The sequence below is a fragment of the Bombina bombina genome, chromosome 4, assembly GCF_027579735.1.
Source record: "Bombina bombina isolate aBomBom1 chromosome 4, aBomBom1.pri, whole genome shotgun sequence".
In the NCBI taxonomy this organism is placed as follows: domain Eukaryota; kingdom Metazoa; phylum Chordata; class Amphibia; order Anura; family Bombinatoridae; genus Bombina; species Bombina bombina.
The window spans coordinates 1,226,141,920-1,226,157,931 of record NC_069502.1 but is presented as its reverse complement, the minus strand read 5'-3'; the positions used below and the strand labels follow the sequence as shown (position 1 = coordinate 1,226,157,931).

Genomic DNA, 16,012 nt, shown 5'->3' with positions numbered 1-16,012 from the left:
GTATTGGAAAAACATAAGTACACACCGGCACTGCATATTATTTATCCAGTCTACACAATTTCTCTGGCACTGCGATTGTACACATTCATTCAGAGCAGCTAAAGCCTCCCTGAGCAACAAGTGGAGGTTCTCAAGCATAAATTTTAAATGTAGAAATATCAGAATCAGGTTAAATCATCTTCCCTGAGTCACAAATATCACCCACAGACTAAGCATATTGTGAGGTAGTATCAGACATGGTTCTTAAAGCGTCTGTATGCTCTGTATCTACCCCCAGAGCTGTTTTGCTTTCCTTTAATTTCAGGTAGTCTGACTAATACTGCTGCCAGTGTATTATACACAACCTTTGCCATGTCTTGTAAAATAAACGCTATGGGCGCCATTGATATACTTGGCGCCATTTGAGCGTGAGTCCCTGGAGCGGGAGTCAAAGGGTCTGACACGTGGGGAGAGTTAGTCGGCATAACTTCCCCCTCGACAGAATCCTCTGGTAAAATAAACGCTATGGGTGCCCTTGATGTACTTGGCGCCATTTGAGCGTGAGTCCCTAAAGCGGGAGTCAAAGGGTCTGACACGTGGGGAGAGTTAGTCGGCATAACTTCCCCCTCGACAGAATCCTCTGGTGATAATGTTTTTAAATACAAAAAATGATCTTTATTGTTTAACATGAAATCAGTACATCTGGTACACATTCTAAAATGGGGTTCCACCATGGCTTTAAACATAATAAACACAGAGCCTCCTCTATGTTAGACATGTTAGAACTAATAAAGAGACTAGTAAGCTTGGAAAACACTTTAAATCAAGTTAACAAGCAAATATAACAAACGTTACTGTGCCTTTAAGAGAAACAAATTTTGTCAAAATTTGAAAAACAGTGAAATAAGGCAGTAAATCAAATGAAATTTTTACAGTACATGTAATAAGGTAACAGAGCATTGCACCCACTTGCAAATAGATGATTAACCCCTTAATGCAAAAAACAGATAAAAAAAAAAAAAAAAAAAAAAAAAAACGACATTTTTTTTAAACAGACACAACAAAACTGCCACAGCTGAGCTGTGGATTACCTTCCCTATAACTGTTTCTATGCAAAATTTAAGCCAGCCATGTGGAAAAATTAGGCCCCAATAAGTTTTATCACCAAACATATGTTAAAAAACGATTAAACATGCCAGCAAACGTTTTAAAACACATTCTTATAAGAGTATGTATGTCTATTAATAAGCCTGATCCAGTCGCTATCACTGCATTTAAGGCTTTACTTACATTACTTCGGTATCAGCAGTATTTTCTTAGTCAATTCCATTCCTTAGAAAAATATATTACTGCACATACCTTAGCATATATCTCTATCAATCAGCCTGGTACCAGTCGCTTTCACTGCATTTAAAGGCTGTACTTACATTACTTCGGTATCAGCAGTATTTTCTTAGTCAATTCCATTCCTTAGAAAAATATTTTACTGCACATACCTTATTTGCAGGAAAACCTGCACGCCATTCCCCCTCTGAAGTACCTTACTCCTCAGAATGTGTGAGAACAGCAACTGGATCTTAGTTACGTCTGCTAAGATCATAGAAAAAACGCAGGCAGATTCTTCTTCCAAATACTGCCTGAGATAAACAGCACACTCCGGTGCCATTTAAAAATAACAAACTTTTGATTGAAGAAATAAACTAAGTATAAAAAACCACAGACTCTCACGACCTCCTATCTATGTTGAGACTTGCAAGAGAATGACTGGTAATGGCAGTTAGGGGAGGAGCTATATAGCAGCTTTGCTGTGGGTGGACTCTTGCAACTTCCTGTTGGGAAGGAGAATATATCCCATAAGTAATGGATGATCCGTGGACTGGATACACTTAACAAGAGAAACATAATTTATGCTTACCTGACAAATTTATTTCTCTTGTAGTGTATCCAGTCCACGGCCCGCCCTGTCCTTTTAAGGCAGGTCTAAATTTTAATTAAACTTCAGTCACCACTGCACCCTATGATTTCTCCTTTCTCGGCTTGTTTCGGTCGAATGACTGGATATGGCAGTTAGGGGAGGAGCTATATAGCAGCTCTGCTGTGGGTGATCCTCTTGCAACTTCCTGTTGGGAAGGAGAATATCCCACAAGTAATGGATGATCCGTGGACTGGAGACACTACAAGAGAAATAAATTTATCAGGTAAGCATAAATTATGTTTTTTATAGGAGAGGTATTATGGGAACTGCCTACTTTTCTTTCAGTATGTGCATTTGCTCTCATAAACACTCACAGACTGATTACTAAACCTGTTCCAGTCCCTTAAAGGGACAGTCAACCATAGAATTGTTATTGTTTTAAAAGATAGATAATCCCTTTATTACTGATTCCCCAGTTTTGCATAACCAACACAGTTATATTAATGTACTTTTTACCTTTGTGATTAACTTGTATCTAGGAACCTTCTTCCAGCCCCCTGATCACATGACTGTGACTGTTTATTATCTATTGTCTAAAATGTAGCATTGTATTGTGCTAGATCTTAAATAACTTTCTGTGCCTGAACACAGTGTTATCTATATGGTCCACATGTACTTTCTGTCTCTTTGTGTTGAAAAGAGATTTAAAAAGCATGTGATAAGAGGCATCCATCAAAGGCTTAGAAATTAGCATATGAGCCTACCTAGGTTTAGTTTAAACTAAGAATACCAAGAGAAAAAAGCAAATTTGATGATAAAAGTAAATTGGAAAGTCAATTAAAATTAAAAGTCCTATCTGAATAATGAAAGTTTCATTTATACTTGACTGTCCCTTTAAGTGATAAACAGATGTTGTGTTAGTCAGTAACCCACAAGAGTCAAAACTGTTTAAGAAAAACTTTATTGAGCTGATTGTGCTCTTTACAGTGACTTCAAGATCTCCAGTGTAAAGTGACTGGGAGATTAGCATGCGTGCACGGCATTAATGGTCTGTGTCATTAATTATGGGTACCAGGTCCCTCCCTGTAACAAGGTATAACCCCAGCAGTGGCGAGCAGAGTGCGCTTCCAGTACTTTTGGTGTGGAGCTATGACTATATGGTACCTCCTGGTTATTACCCTGTGTCACATGGACATTTCCTATCTTTGGGACGGGATTAATCTTGTGCTGTCCCATCATTTCATAGGGAGAAGTTAGTAAACAGATTGTATATCTCAAAGAAACAGATATCTGCCTCAATGATTTAGTGCTTGTGTCTAACAAAATCCTTATGCAAAGAGGTAAGGGGGGACAGTTATAAGACCTTAATTAACCCTGTATTCCATTGGTTACTGTCACAAGCAAATGCTTCAGTAAAAGGCCAGGGCTTCTATATCTGACTCCATGGATTCTACAGTAAAAGTGCTTACATCCTCAATTTCTCTATCTATAGTAACTAGTCTTAGGTTAATGGTCTGTTTACTACACAACTAATGAGTAACGTGTGCAAGGAATCCCAGGTACATTTTCTCTTATATCTTTCTCATCTTCATATTATTTTAATAAATAGACTTTATCTATAATTAAAAAAAATAATTGTATGTGTGCAAATGTATTGTTTGTAACAAGATCTCCTCAGGCACCAAAAAGATTAACATATTGCATTGCTGCCTTATGAACAAATACTCTGCGATAAAAAAAATATAGTTGTGCCCATCCCCCCTCCCTCGCCTTCATAGCAGCTGCAGAGCCGATACTGTGGCGTAGAAGTTCTCCTGGCTGCTCACAGCTCAGTGCCTGCTCTCAGGCCATTACATAATGTAGGTGCATGTACAATGGTGGTCGAGTGGTATAAGGTTGTGGGCATTACATTTCTGTCTCTGCGAGGAGACTGTCCCCCAGGCCAGAGGTCAGTAGAACTCTATGAGGACCAGGACCTAAAAAAGAAGAAGAAAGAGTGACATTGATTAATGTGTTCTTCTCATTTACCAAATCTCAATCTGTTTTACCTTTAAACATCCCAGTCACATGATTTAGTATAATTCAAAATTTCAGTACACAGTCCCTGAGAAGTCACCTTCTATAGCAAGAATAATCAGTACCGTCACACAGTATAGTGAAGATTCCCAGTGCACACCTCCATTTCAGTAAAAAGTCCACAGCACACAAAAGCGTATGTTACCCCAACAGTTCCCAAATCCCAGTGTACATTCCCTGCGTACAGTCCCTATTCCATGAGTGCATTCCCTTAGTACAGCTTCATTACCTACGTACTAGTCCCCATTCTATCAGCACATTCCCTTCGTACAACCTCATTCCCTGCGTAAAGTCCACATTCTATCAGTATATTCCCTCAGTACAACCTCATTCCATCAGCACATTCCCTAAGTACAGCCTCATTCCCTGCGTACAACCCACATTCCATCAGTGTATTCCCTTAGTACAACCTCATTCCCCATGTACAGTCCCCATTCCATCAGTGCATTCCCTTAGTACAACCTCATTCCCTGCGTACAGTCCACATTCCATCAGTGCATTCCCTCAGTACAACCTCATTCCCTGCGTACAGTCCACATTCCATCAGTGCATTCCCTCAGTACAACCTCATTCCCAGTATAAATTCCATCAGTTTATTCCCTCAGTACAACCACCTTCCCTGCATACAGCCCCCATTCCATCAGTGCATTCCCTTAGTACAGCCTCATTACCTACGTACTAGTCCCCATTCTATCAGTGTATTCCCTTAGTACAGCCTCATTCCCTGCATACAGTCCCCATTCTATCAGTACATTTCTTCAGCACAACCTCATTCCCTGCATACAGTCCCCATTCCCTCAGTGTATTCCCTTAGTACAGCCACATTCCATCAGTGCATTCTCTCAGTACAACCTCATTCCCTGCATACAGTCCCCATTCCCTCAGTGCATTCCCTTAGTACAGCCACATTCCATCAGTGCATTCTCTCAGTACAACCTCATTCCCTGCATACAGTCCCCATTCCCTCAGTGCATTCCCTTAGTACAGCCACATTCCATCAGTGCATTCTCTCAGTACAACCTCATTCCCTGCATACAGACCCCATTCCATCAGTGTATTTTCATTCCCTACGTAAGTCCCCATTCCATTAGTGCATTCCCTCAGTAAAACCTCATTCCCTGCAGACAGTCCCCATTCTATCAGTGCATTCCCTTAGTACATCCTCATTACCTAAGTACTAGTCCCCATTCTATCAGTACATTTCCTTAGCACAACCTCATTCCCTGCGTACAGTCCACATTCCCTAAGTACAGTCCACATTCCCACAGCACAACCTCATTCCTTGCATACAGACCCCATTCCATCAGTGTATTTCCTTATTACAACCTCATTCCCTACGTACAGTCCCCATTCCCTCAGTACAACCTCATTCACTGCATGCAGCCCCCATTTCACCAGTGCATTCTCTCAGTACAACCTCATTCCCTACGTACTAGTCCCCATTCCATCAGTGCATTCCCTTAGTAAAGCCTCATTCCCTACGTACTAGTCCCCATTCTATCAGTACATTCCCTCAATGCAACCTCATTCCATGCGTAAATTCCACATTCCATCAGTATATTCCCTCAGTACAACCTCATTCCCTGCGTACAGTTCCCATTCCATCAGTGCATTCTCTCAGTAGAGCCTCATTCCCTGCGTAAAGTCTCCATTCAATCAGTGCATTTCCTTAGTACAACCTCATTCCCTGCGTACAGCCTCATTCCCTACGTACTAGTCCACATTCTATCAGTACCTTCCCTCATTACAACCTGATTTACTGCATAAAGTCCACATTCCATCAGTATATTCCCTCAGTACAGCCTCATTCCCTGCGTAAAGTCCACATTCCATCAGTATATTCCCTCAGTACAACCTCATTCCCTGCGTGCAGTCCCCATTCAATCAGTGCATTCCTTCAGTACAACCTCATTCCCCATTCCATCAGTGCATACCCTTAGTACAGCCTCATTCCCTGCGTACAGTCCACATTCCATCAGTGCATTCCCTTAGTACAGCCTCATTCCCTACGTAAGTCCCCATTTCCTCAGTGCATTCCTTCAGTACAACCTCATTCCCTATATACAGTCCCCATTCCATCAGTGCATTCCCTCAGTACACTTATTCCCTACGTACAAGTCCCCATTCCATCAGTGCATTCCCTGAGTACAGACTTATTCCCTATGTACAAGTCCCCATTCCATCAGTGCATTCCCTGAGTACAGCCTCATTCCCAACGTACAGTCCCCATTCCATCAGTGCATTCCTTCAGTACAACCTCATTCCCTGTGTACATTCCCCATTCCATCAGTGCATTCCCTCAGTACAACCTCATTACCTACGTACAGTCCCCATTCCATCAGTGAATTCCCTCAGTACAACCTCATTCCCTACGTACAGCCCCATTTTATCAGTGCATTCCCTTAGTAAAGCCTCATTCCCTACCTACAGTCCCCATTCCATCAGTGAATTTCCTTAGTACAACCTCATTCCCTGCATACAGTGTCCATTCCATCAGTGTATTCCCTCAGTACAACCTCATTCCCTATGTACAGACCCCATTCCATCAGTACAGTCCCTCGGTACAACCTCATTCCCTGCATACAGTCCACATTCTATCAGTACATTCCCTTAGTACAGCCTCATTCCCTGAGTACAGTCCTCATTCCCTCAGTACAACCTCATACCCAGTGTAAATGCGTACAGTCCCCATTCCGTCAGTGCATTCCCTCAATACAACCTCATTCCATGTGTACATGCATACAGTCCCCATTCCATCAGTACATTCCCTGAGTACAGCCTCATTCCCTACGTACTAGTTCCCATTCCATCAGTGCATTCCCTGAGTACAGCCTCATTACCTAAGTACATTCCGCAGTCCACAAGTCCATTCCCTTAGTACAGCCTCATTCCCTGCATACAGTACCTATTCCATTAGTGCATTCCCTGAGTACAGCCTCATTCCCTACGTACTAGTCCCCATTCTATCTGTGCATTTCCTGAGTACAGCCTCATTCCTTACGTACTAGTCCCCATTCCATCAGTGCATTCCCTAAGTACAGCATCATTCCCTACGTACAAGTCCCCATTCCATCAGTGTATACCCTTAGTTCAGCCTTATTCCCTACATACTAGTCCCAATTCCATCAGTGCATTCCCTCAGTACACTTATTCCCTACGTACAAGTCCCCATTCCATCAATGCATTCCCTGAGTACAGCCTCATTCCCTACGTACAGTCCCCATTCCATCAGTGCATTCCTTCAGTACAACCTCATTCCCTGTGTACATTCCCCATTCCATCAGTGCATTCCCTCAGAACAACCTCATTCCCTACGTACAGTCCCCATTCCATCAGTGAATTCCCTCAGTACAACCTCATTCCCTACGTACAGCCCCATTTTATCAGTGCATTCCCTTAGTAAAACCTCATTCCCTACCTACAGTCCCCATTCCATCAGTGAATTTCCTTAGTACAACCTCATTCCCTGCATACAGTGTCCATACCATCAGTGTATTCCCTCAGTACAACCTCATTCCCTACGTAAAGACCCCATTCCATCAGTACAGTCCCTCGGTACAACCTTATTCCCTGCGTACAGTCCACATTCTATCAGTACATTCCCTTAGTACAGCCTCATTCCCTGAGTACAGTCCCCATTCCCTCAGTACAACCTCATACCCAGTGTAAATGTGTACAGTCCCCATTCCGTCAGTGCATTCCCTCAATACAACCTCATTCCATGTGTACATGCATACAGTCCCCATTCCATCAGTACATTCCCTGAGTACAGCCTCATTCCCTACGTACTCGTTCCCATTCCATCAGTGCATTCCCTGAGTAGAGCCTCATTACCTAAGTACATTCCGCAGTCCACCTGTCCATTCCCTTAGTACAGCCTCATTCCCTGCATACAGTACCTATTCCATTAGTGCATTCCCTGAGTAAAGCCTCATTCCCTACTTACTAGTCCCCATTCTATCAGTGCATTTCCTGAGTACAGCCTCATTCCTTACGTACTAGTCCCCATTCCATCAGTGCATTCCCTAAGTGCAGCATCATTCCCTACGTACAAGTCCCCATTCCATCAGTGTATACCCTTAGTTCGGCCTTATTCCCTATGTACTAGTCCCAATTCCATCAGTGCATTCCCTCAGTACACTTATTCCCTACGTACAAGTCCCCATTCCATCAATGCATTCCCTGAGTACAGCCTCATTCCCTACGTACAAGTCCCCATTCCATCAGTGCATACCCTTAGTACAGCCTCATTCCCTGTGTACAGTCCCCATTCCATCAGTGCATTCCCTCAGTACAGCCTCATTCCCTATGTACAGTCCCCATTTCCTCAGTGCATTCCTTCAGAACAACCTCATTCCCTACATATAGTCCCCATTCTATCAGTACATTTCCTCAGAACAACCTCATTCCCTGCATACAGTCCCCATTCCATCAGTGCATTCCCTCAGTACACTTATTCCCTACATACTAGTCCCCATTCCATCAGTGCATTCCCTGACTACAGCCTCATTATCTACATACAGTCCCCATTCCATCAGTGCATTCCCTGATTACAGCCTCATTATCTACATACAGTCCCCATTCCATCAGTGCATTCCCTGACTACAGCCTCATTATCTACATACAGTCCCCATTCCATCAGTGCATTCCCTCAGTACAGACTCATTCCCTGTGTACAGTCCCCATTCCATCAGTGCATTCCCTCAGTACAGCCTCATTCCCTGTGTACAGTCCCCATTCCATCAGTGCATTCCCTCAGTACAGCCTCATTCCCTGTGTACAGTCCCCATTCCATCAGTGCATTCCCTCAGTACAGCCTCATTCCCTGTGTACAGTCCCCATTCCATCAGTGCATTCCCTGACTACAGCCTCATTATCTACATACAGTCCCCATTCCATCAGTGCATTCCCTGACTACAGCCTCATTATCTACATACAGTCCCCATTCCATCAGTGCATTCCCTCAGTACAGCCTCATTCCCTGTGTACAGTCCCCATTCCATCAGTGCATTCCCTCAGTACAGCCTCATTCCCTGTGTACAGTCCCCATTCCATCAGTGCATTCCCTCAGTACAGCCTCATTCCCTGTGTACAGTCCCCATTCCATCAGTGCATTCCCTCAGTACAGCCTCATTCCCCGTGTACAGTCCCCATTCCATCAGTGCATTCCCTCAGTACAGCCTCATTCCCTGTGTACAGTCCCCATTCCATCAGTGCATTCCCTCAGTACAGCCTCATTCCCTGTGTACAGTCCCCATTCCATCAGTGTATACCCTTAGTTCGGCCTTATTCCCTACGTACTAGTCCCAATTCCATCAGTGCATTCCCTCAGTACACTTATTCCCTACGTACAAGTCCCCATTCCATCAATGCATTCCCTGAGTACAGCCTCATTCCCTACGTACAAGTCCCCATTCCATCAGTGCATACCCTTAGTACAGCCTCATTCCCTGCGTACAGTCCACATTCCATCAGTGCATTACCTGAGTACAGCCTCATTCCCTATGTACAGTCCCCATTTCCTCAGTGCATTCCTTCAGAACAACCTCATTCCCTACATATAGTCCCCATTCTATCAGTACATTTCCTCAGAACAACCTCATTCCCTGCATACAGTCCCCATTCCATCAGTGCATTCCCTCAGTACACTTATTCCCTACGTACTAGTCCCCATTCCATCAGTGCATTCCCTGACTACAGCCTCATTATCTACATACAGTCCCCATTCCATCAGTGCATTCCCTGACTACAGCCTCATTATCTACATACAGTCCCCATTCCATCAGTGCATTCCCTCAGTACAGCCTCATTCCCTGTGTACAGTCCCCATTCCATCAGTGCATTCCCTCAGTACAGCCTCATTCCCTGTGTACAGTCCCCATTCCATCAGTGCATTCCCTCAGTACAGCCTCATTCCCCGTGTACAGTCCCCATTCCATCAGTGCATTCCCTCAGTACAGCCTCATTCCCTGTGTACAGTCCCCATTCCATCAGTGCATTCCCTGACTACAGCCTCATTATCTACATACAGTCCCCATTCCATCAGTGCATTCCCTCAGTACAGCCTAATTCCCTGTGTACAGTCCCCATTCCATCAGTGCATTCCCTCAGTACAGCCTCATTCCCTGTGTACAGTCCCCATTCCATCAGTGCATTCCCTCAGTACAGCCTAATTCCCTGTGTACAGTCCCCATTCCATCAGTGCATTCCCTCAGTACAGCCTCATTCCCTGTGTACAGTCCCCATTCCATCAGTGCATTCCCTCAGTACAGCCTCATTCCCTGTGTACAGTCCCCATTCCATCAGTGCATTCCCTCAGTACAGCCTCATTCCCCGTGTACAGTCCCCATTCCATCAGTGCATTCCCTCAGTACAGCCTCATTCCCTGTGTACAGTCCCCATTCCATCAGTGCATTCCCTCAGTACAGCCTCATTCCCTGTGTACAGTCCCCATTCCATCAGTGCATTCCCTCAGTACAGCCTAATTCCCTGTGTACAGTCCCCATTCCATCAGTGCATTCCCTCAGTACAGCCTCATTCCCTGTGTACAGTCCCCATTCCATCAGTGCATTCCCTGACTACAGCCTCATTATCTACATACAGTCCCCATTCCATCAGTGCATTCCCTGACTACAGCCTCATTATCTACATACAGTCCCCATTCCATCAGTGCATTCCCTCAGTACAGCCTAATTCCCTGTGTACAGTCCCCATTCCATCAGTGCATTCCCTCAGTACAGCCTAATTCCCTGTGTACAGTCCCCATTCCATCAGTGCATTCCCTCAGTACAGCCTAATTCCCTGTGTACAGTCCCCATTCCATCAGTGCATTCCCTCAGTACAACCTCATTCCCAGTGTACATAATATAGTCTGCATTCCTTCTTTCCTTTAGTACAGCCCCATTTCCAATGTGTATGTCCTCAGTACAGCCTCAATTCCCAAGTCGCTACTCCTAAGCAAGGTTCTGTACTGGGCTCACAATAAAACGTACATGTTTTACAGCAAATCTGCTTTCCTTTGTATTCTACTTACCATTTTCACTGTAAGTGCTACTAGGATGAGCCAAGAAAATGGAATTTAAATAATAATTAGCAAAATGTTCATGTTTAGTCTCATGTTCCTAAGTAGCAGTCACCAAGCTTTCCTCCTTTCCATGAAAGAGATCTTTAGAATGAAGGTGGGTTTCTAACTAACCTTCTCTAAAAGGCACCAGTGTTCATTTACATATGGACATCTTGGTCAATTTTATTTCTTTTCTTTTAGTAATTTGATTTTAGAGGAAGAACCCGAGTTGACTTCTTTGCATTTGCTCATCATTTGTAGCTCTAAAGGGACATTCAACACCGCTAGCTTTTGTGTTTAGTTTTGAGGACAAAAAGCTAAATCTGTAACATAAGTTTTTATACTGCTGCAAATTGCATAAACCTTTTGGCCTATCCAGGTAGCGTGGGACAAAGCACAAATATTATCCAAAAGCAAACGACGTTCTCCTCATACTCACAATTTGCTTATATGTTTATACAGAATTCTCCCTTGTTATATTATTTCTAGACCTCCGGAGAAATATTTAAGGACTACAGGATGATATTGAAAAGTTGTATAATATCCATGGGGCTGGAGACTGCCTGTTCACAAGTTTCCTGGGTTTAAATGCATGGACACCTTTTGCAACTTCCTGTGGTATGATAGAGATCTAGAAGTGTCATTATTTCCCCTCTGTGTCATGACACAAACACCTTGTAAACAGTTCAGGAAGACTTGACAGGGGTAGCTGAGATAACTGTACTCTTCATAGTGTACAATGAAAGCAATTATCCTGTATTCCCTAGTAGCAACTAATCCACCCAGCAGAGATATCTTCTACCCATATCAACAGGGCACACTGCAGGCTGGGTACAGTATAATCACTAACATGACTGGTCTTATACCCATATCAATAAGGCACACTGCAGGCTGGGTACAGTATAATCACTAACATGATTGGTCTGCTACCCATATCAACAAGACACACTGCAGGCTAAGTACAGTATAATCACTAACATGACTGGTCTTATACCCATATCAACAAGGCACACTGCAGGCTGGGTACAGTATAATCACTAACATGACTGGTCTGCTACCCATATCAACAGGGCATACTGCAGGCTGAGTACAGTATAATCACTAACATGACTGGTCTGCTACCCATATCAATAAGGCACACTGCAGGCTGGGTACAGTATAATCACTAACATGACTGGTCTTATACCCATATCAACAAGGCACACTGCAGGCTGGGTACAGTATAATCACTAACATGACTGGTCTGCTACCCATATCAACAGGGCATACTGCAGGCTGAGTACAGTATAATCACTAACATGACTGGTCTTCTACCCATATCAACAGGGCACACTGCAGGCTGAGTAGAGTATAATCACTAACATGACTGGTCTTATACCCATATCAACAGGGCACACTGCAGGCTGGGTACAGTATAATCAGTAACATGACTGGTCTTACACCCATATCAACAGGGCACACTGCAGGCTGGGTACAATATAATCACTAACATGACTGGTCTTATACCCATATCAACAGGGCACACTGCAGGCTGGGTACAGTATAATCAGTAACATGACTGGTCTTACACCCATATCTACAAGACTCACTGCAGGCTGGGTACAATATAATCACTAACATGACTGGTCTTATACCCATATCAACAGGGCACACTGCAGGCTGGGTACAGTATAATCACTAACATGACTGGTCTGCTACCCATATCAACAGGGCACACTGCAGGCTGGGTACAGTATAATCACTAACATGACTGGTCTTCTACCCATATCAACAGGGCACACTGCAGGCTGGGTACAGTGTAATCACTAACATGACTGGTCTGCTACCCATATCAACAGGGCACACTGCAGGCTGGGTACAGTATAATCACTAACATGACTGGTCTTATACCCATATCAATAAGGCACACTGCAGGCTGGGTACAGTATAATCACTAACATGACTGGTCTGCTACCCATATCAACAGGGCACACTGCAGGCTGGGTACAGTATAATCACTAACATGATTGGTCTGCTACCCATATCAACAAGACACACTGCAGGCTAAGTACAGTATAATCACTAACATGACTGGTCTTATACCCATATCAACAAGGCACACTGCAGGCTGGGTACAATATAATCACTAACATGACTGGTCTTCTACCCATATCAACAGGGCATACTGCAGACTGAGTACAGTATAATCACTAACATGACTGGTCTTCTACCCATATCAACAAGGCACACTGCAGGCTGGGTACAGTATAATCACTAACATGACTGGTCTTCTACCCATATCAACAAGGCACACTGCAGGCTGGGTACAGTATAATCACTAACATGACTGGTCTTCTACCCATATCAACAAGGCACACTGCAGGCTGGGTACAGTATAATCACTAACATGACTGGTCTTATACCCATATCAACAAGACACACTGCAGGCTGGGTACAGTATAATCACTAACATGACTGGTCTTATACCCATATCAACAAGACACACTGCAGGTTGGGTACAGTATAATCACTAACATGACTGGTCTGCTACCCATATCAACAAGGCACACTGCAGGCTGGGTACAGTATAATCACTAACATGACTGGTCTGCTACCCATATCAACAAGGCACACTGCAGGCTGGGTACAGTATAATCACTAACATGACTGGTCTGCTACCCATATCAACAAGGCACACTGCAGGCTGGGTACAGTATAATAACTAACATGACTGGTCTGCTACCCATATCAACAAGGCACACTGCAGCCTGGGTACAGTATAATCACTAACATGACTGGTCTTATACCCATATCAACAAGGCACACTGCAGGCTGGGTACAGTATAATCACTAACATGACTGGTCTGCTACCCATATCAACAAGGCACACTGCAGGTTGGGTACAGTATAATCACTAACATGACTGGTCTTATACCCATATCAACAGGGCACACTGCAGGCTGGGTACAATATAATCACTAACATGACTGGTCTTCTACCCATATCAACAGGGCATACTGCAGACTGAGTACAGTATAATCACTAACATGACTGGTCTTCTACCCATATCAACAAGGCACACTGCAGGCTGGGTACAGTATAATCACTAACATGACTGGTCTTCTACCCATATCAACAAGGCACACTGCAGGCTGGGTACAGTATAATCACTAACATGACTGGTCTTATACCCATATCAACAAGGCACACTGCAGGCTGGGTACAGTATAATCACTAACATGACTGGTCTTATACCCATATCAACAAGGCACACTGCAGGCTGGGTACAATATAATCACTAACATGACTGGTCTTCTACCCATATCAACAAGGCACACTGCAGGCTGGGTACAGTATAATCACTAACATGACTGGTCTTATACCCATATCAACAAGACACACTGCAGGCTGGGTACAGTATAATCACTAACATGACTGGTCTTATACCCATATCAACAAGACACACTGCAGGTTGGGTACAGTATAATCACTAACATGACTGGTCTGCTACCCATATCAACAAGGCACACTGCAGGCTGGGTACAGTATAATCACTAACATGACTGGTCTGCTACCCATATCAACAAGGCACACTGCAGGCTGGGTACAGTATAATCACTAACATGACTGGTCTGCTACCCATATCAACAAGGCACACTGCAGGCTGGGTACAGTATAATCACTAACATGACTGGTCTGCTACCCATATCAACAAGGCACACTGCAGCCTGGGTACAGTATAATCACTAACATGACTGGTCTTATACCCATATCAACAAGGCACACTGCAGGCTGGGTACAGTATAATCACTAACATGACTGGTCTGCTACCCATATCAACAAGGCACACTGCAGGTTGGGTACAGTATAATCACTAACATGACTGGTCTGCTACCCATATCAACAGGGCACACTGCAGGCTGGGTACAGTATAATCACTAACATGACTGGTCTTATACCCATATCAACAAGGCACACTGCAGGCTGGGTACAGTATAATCAGTAACATGACTGGTCTTACACCCATATCAACAAGACTCACTGCAGGCTGGGTACAGTATAATAACTAACATGACTGCTCTGCTACCCACTCACTGCAGGCTGGGTACAAGGCACACTGCAGGCTGGGTACAAGGCACACTGCAGGCTGGGTACAAGGCACACTGCAGGCTGAATACAAGGCACACTGCAGGCTGGGTACAAAGCACACTGCAGGTTGGGTACAAGACACACTGCAGGCTGAATACAAGGCATACTGCAGGCTGGGTACAAGGCACACTGCAGGCTGGGTACAAGGCACACTGCAGGCTGGGTACAAGGCACACTGCAGGCTGGGTACAAGACACACTGCAGGCTGGGTACAAGACACACTGCAGGCTATACCATTGTATAGTGTTATATTGTTATCCTGGTGTTTTGCCAATCAGCAAATATGCAAATTTCCAATTTGTATTACATTGTCTATATCAGCAATAAATGCATTATATTTTTTACATAACTGTACATTCTTATTTTTACACCAAAGAGAACAATTTCACTTTGTATATGCAAATTTTATAATCAGCACATTGATATATTGAACTAATAGCATATCTAGTCACTATAGTATTGACTCATACTCATACCACCATACTATTTTAGAACACTAAACCTCAATCACTGTATACTATTAGTATCAACACGTAATTATACACTAAAGTATTTTTATTTATTATTGAGCCTTCACAACTCAATTGTCGCAATAGGAATCTTCTATTCACATAAACACCTCAGTAGTGTATGTACATCTCTGTATTCTAATTAACAAAATCTATAGATAATTATACTCAGAAGTCTAATCTCAGCTCCCCTTATCTGTACCACTCCGTATCCATTAGACAGTTGTTTGAAGGAACAACTGTATTTCTAGGGTTAGAGCATTACATAATTACTTTTGTCACTTTTAGGTGCACTCACTCAAAATTGTTCTTATCACATTGTTATCCTGGTGTTTTGCAAAC

The 16,012-nt window shown here is 43.6% G+C and overlaps 1 protein-coding gene across 1 annotated transcript in view; it reads right to left on the bottom strand.

The window, feature by feature from the left end:
• Positions 1–2,839: 2,839 nt before the first annotated feature.
• Positions 2,840–16,012, bottom strand: part of LRRC73 (leucine rich repeat containing 73) — a 118,880-nt gene continuing 105,707 nt past the window's right edge. Inside the window, exon 7 of the mRNA XM_053709386.1 lies at positions 2,840–3,870. Within this exon, the coding sequence (XP_053565361.1) occupies positions 3,800–3,870 (71 nt within the window). The 3' untranslated portion in view covers positions 2,840–3,799. The remainder of the gene's footprint in view (positions 3,871–16,012) is intronic.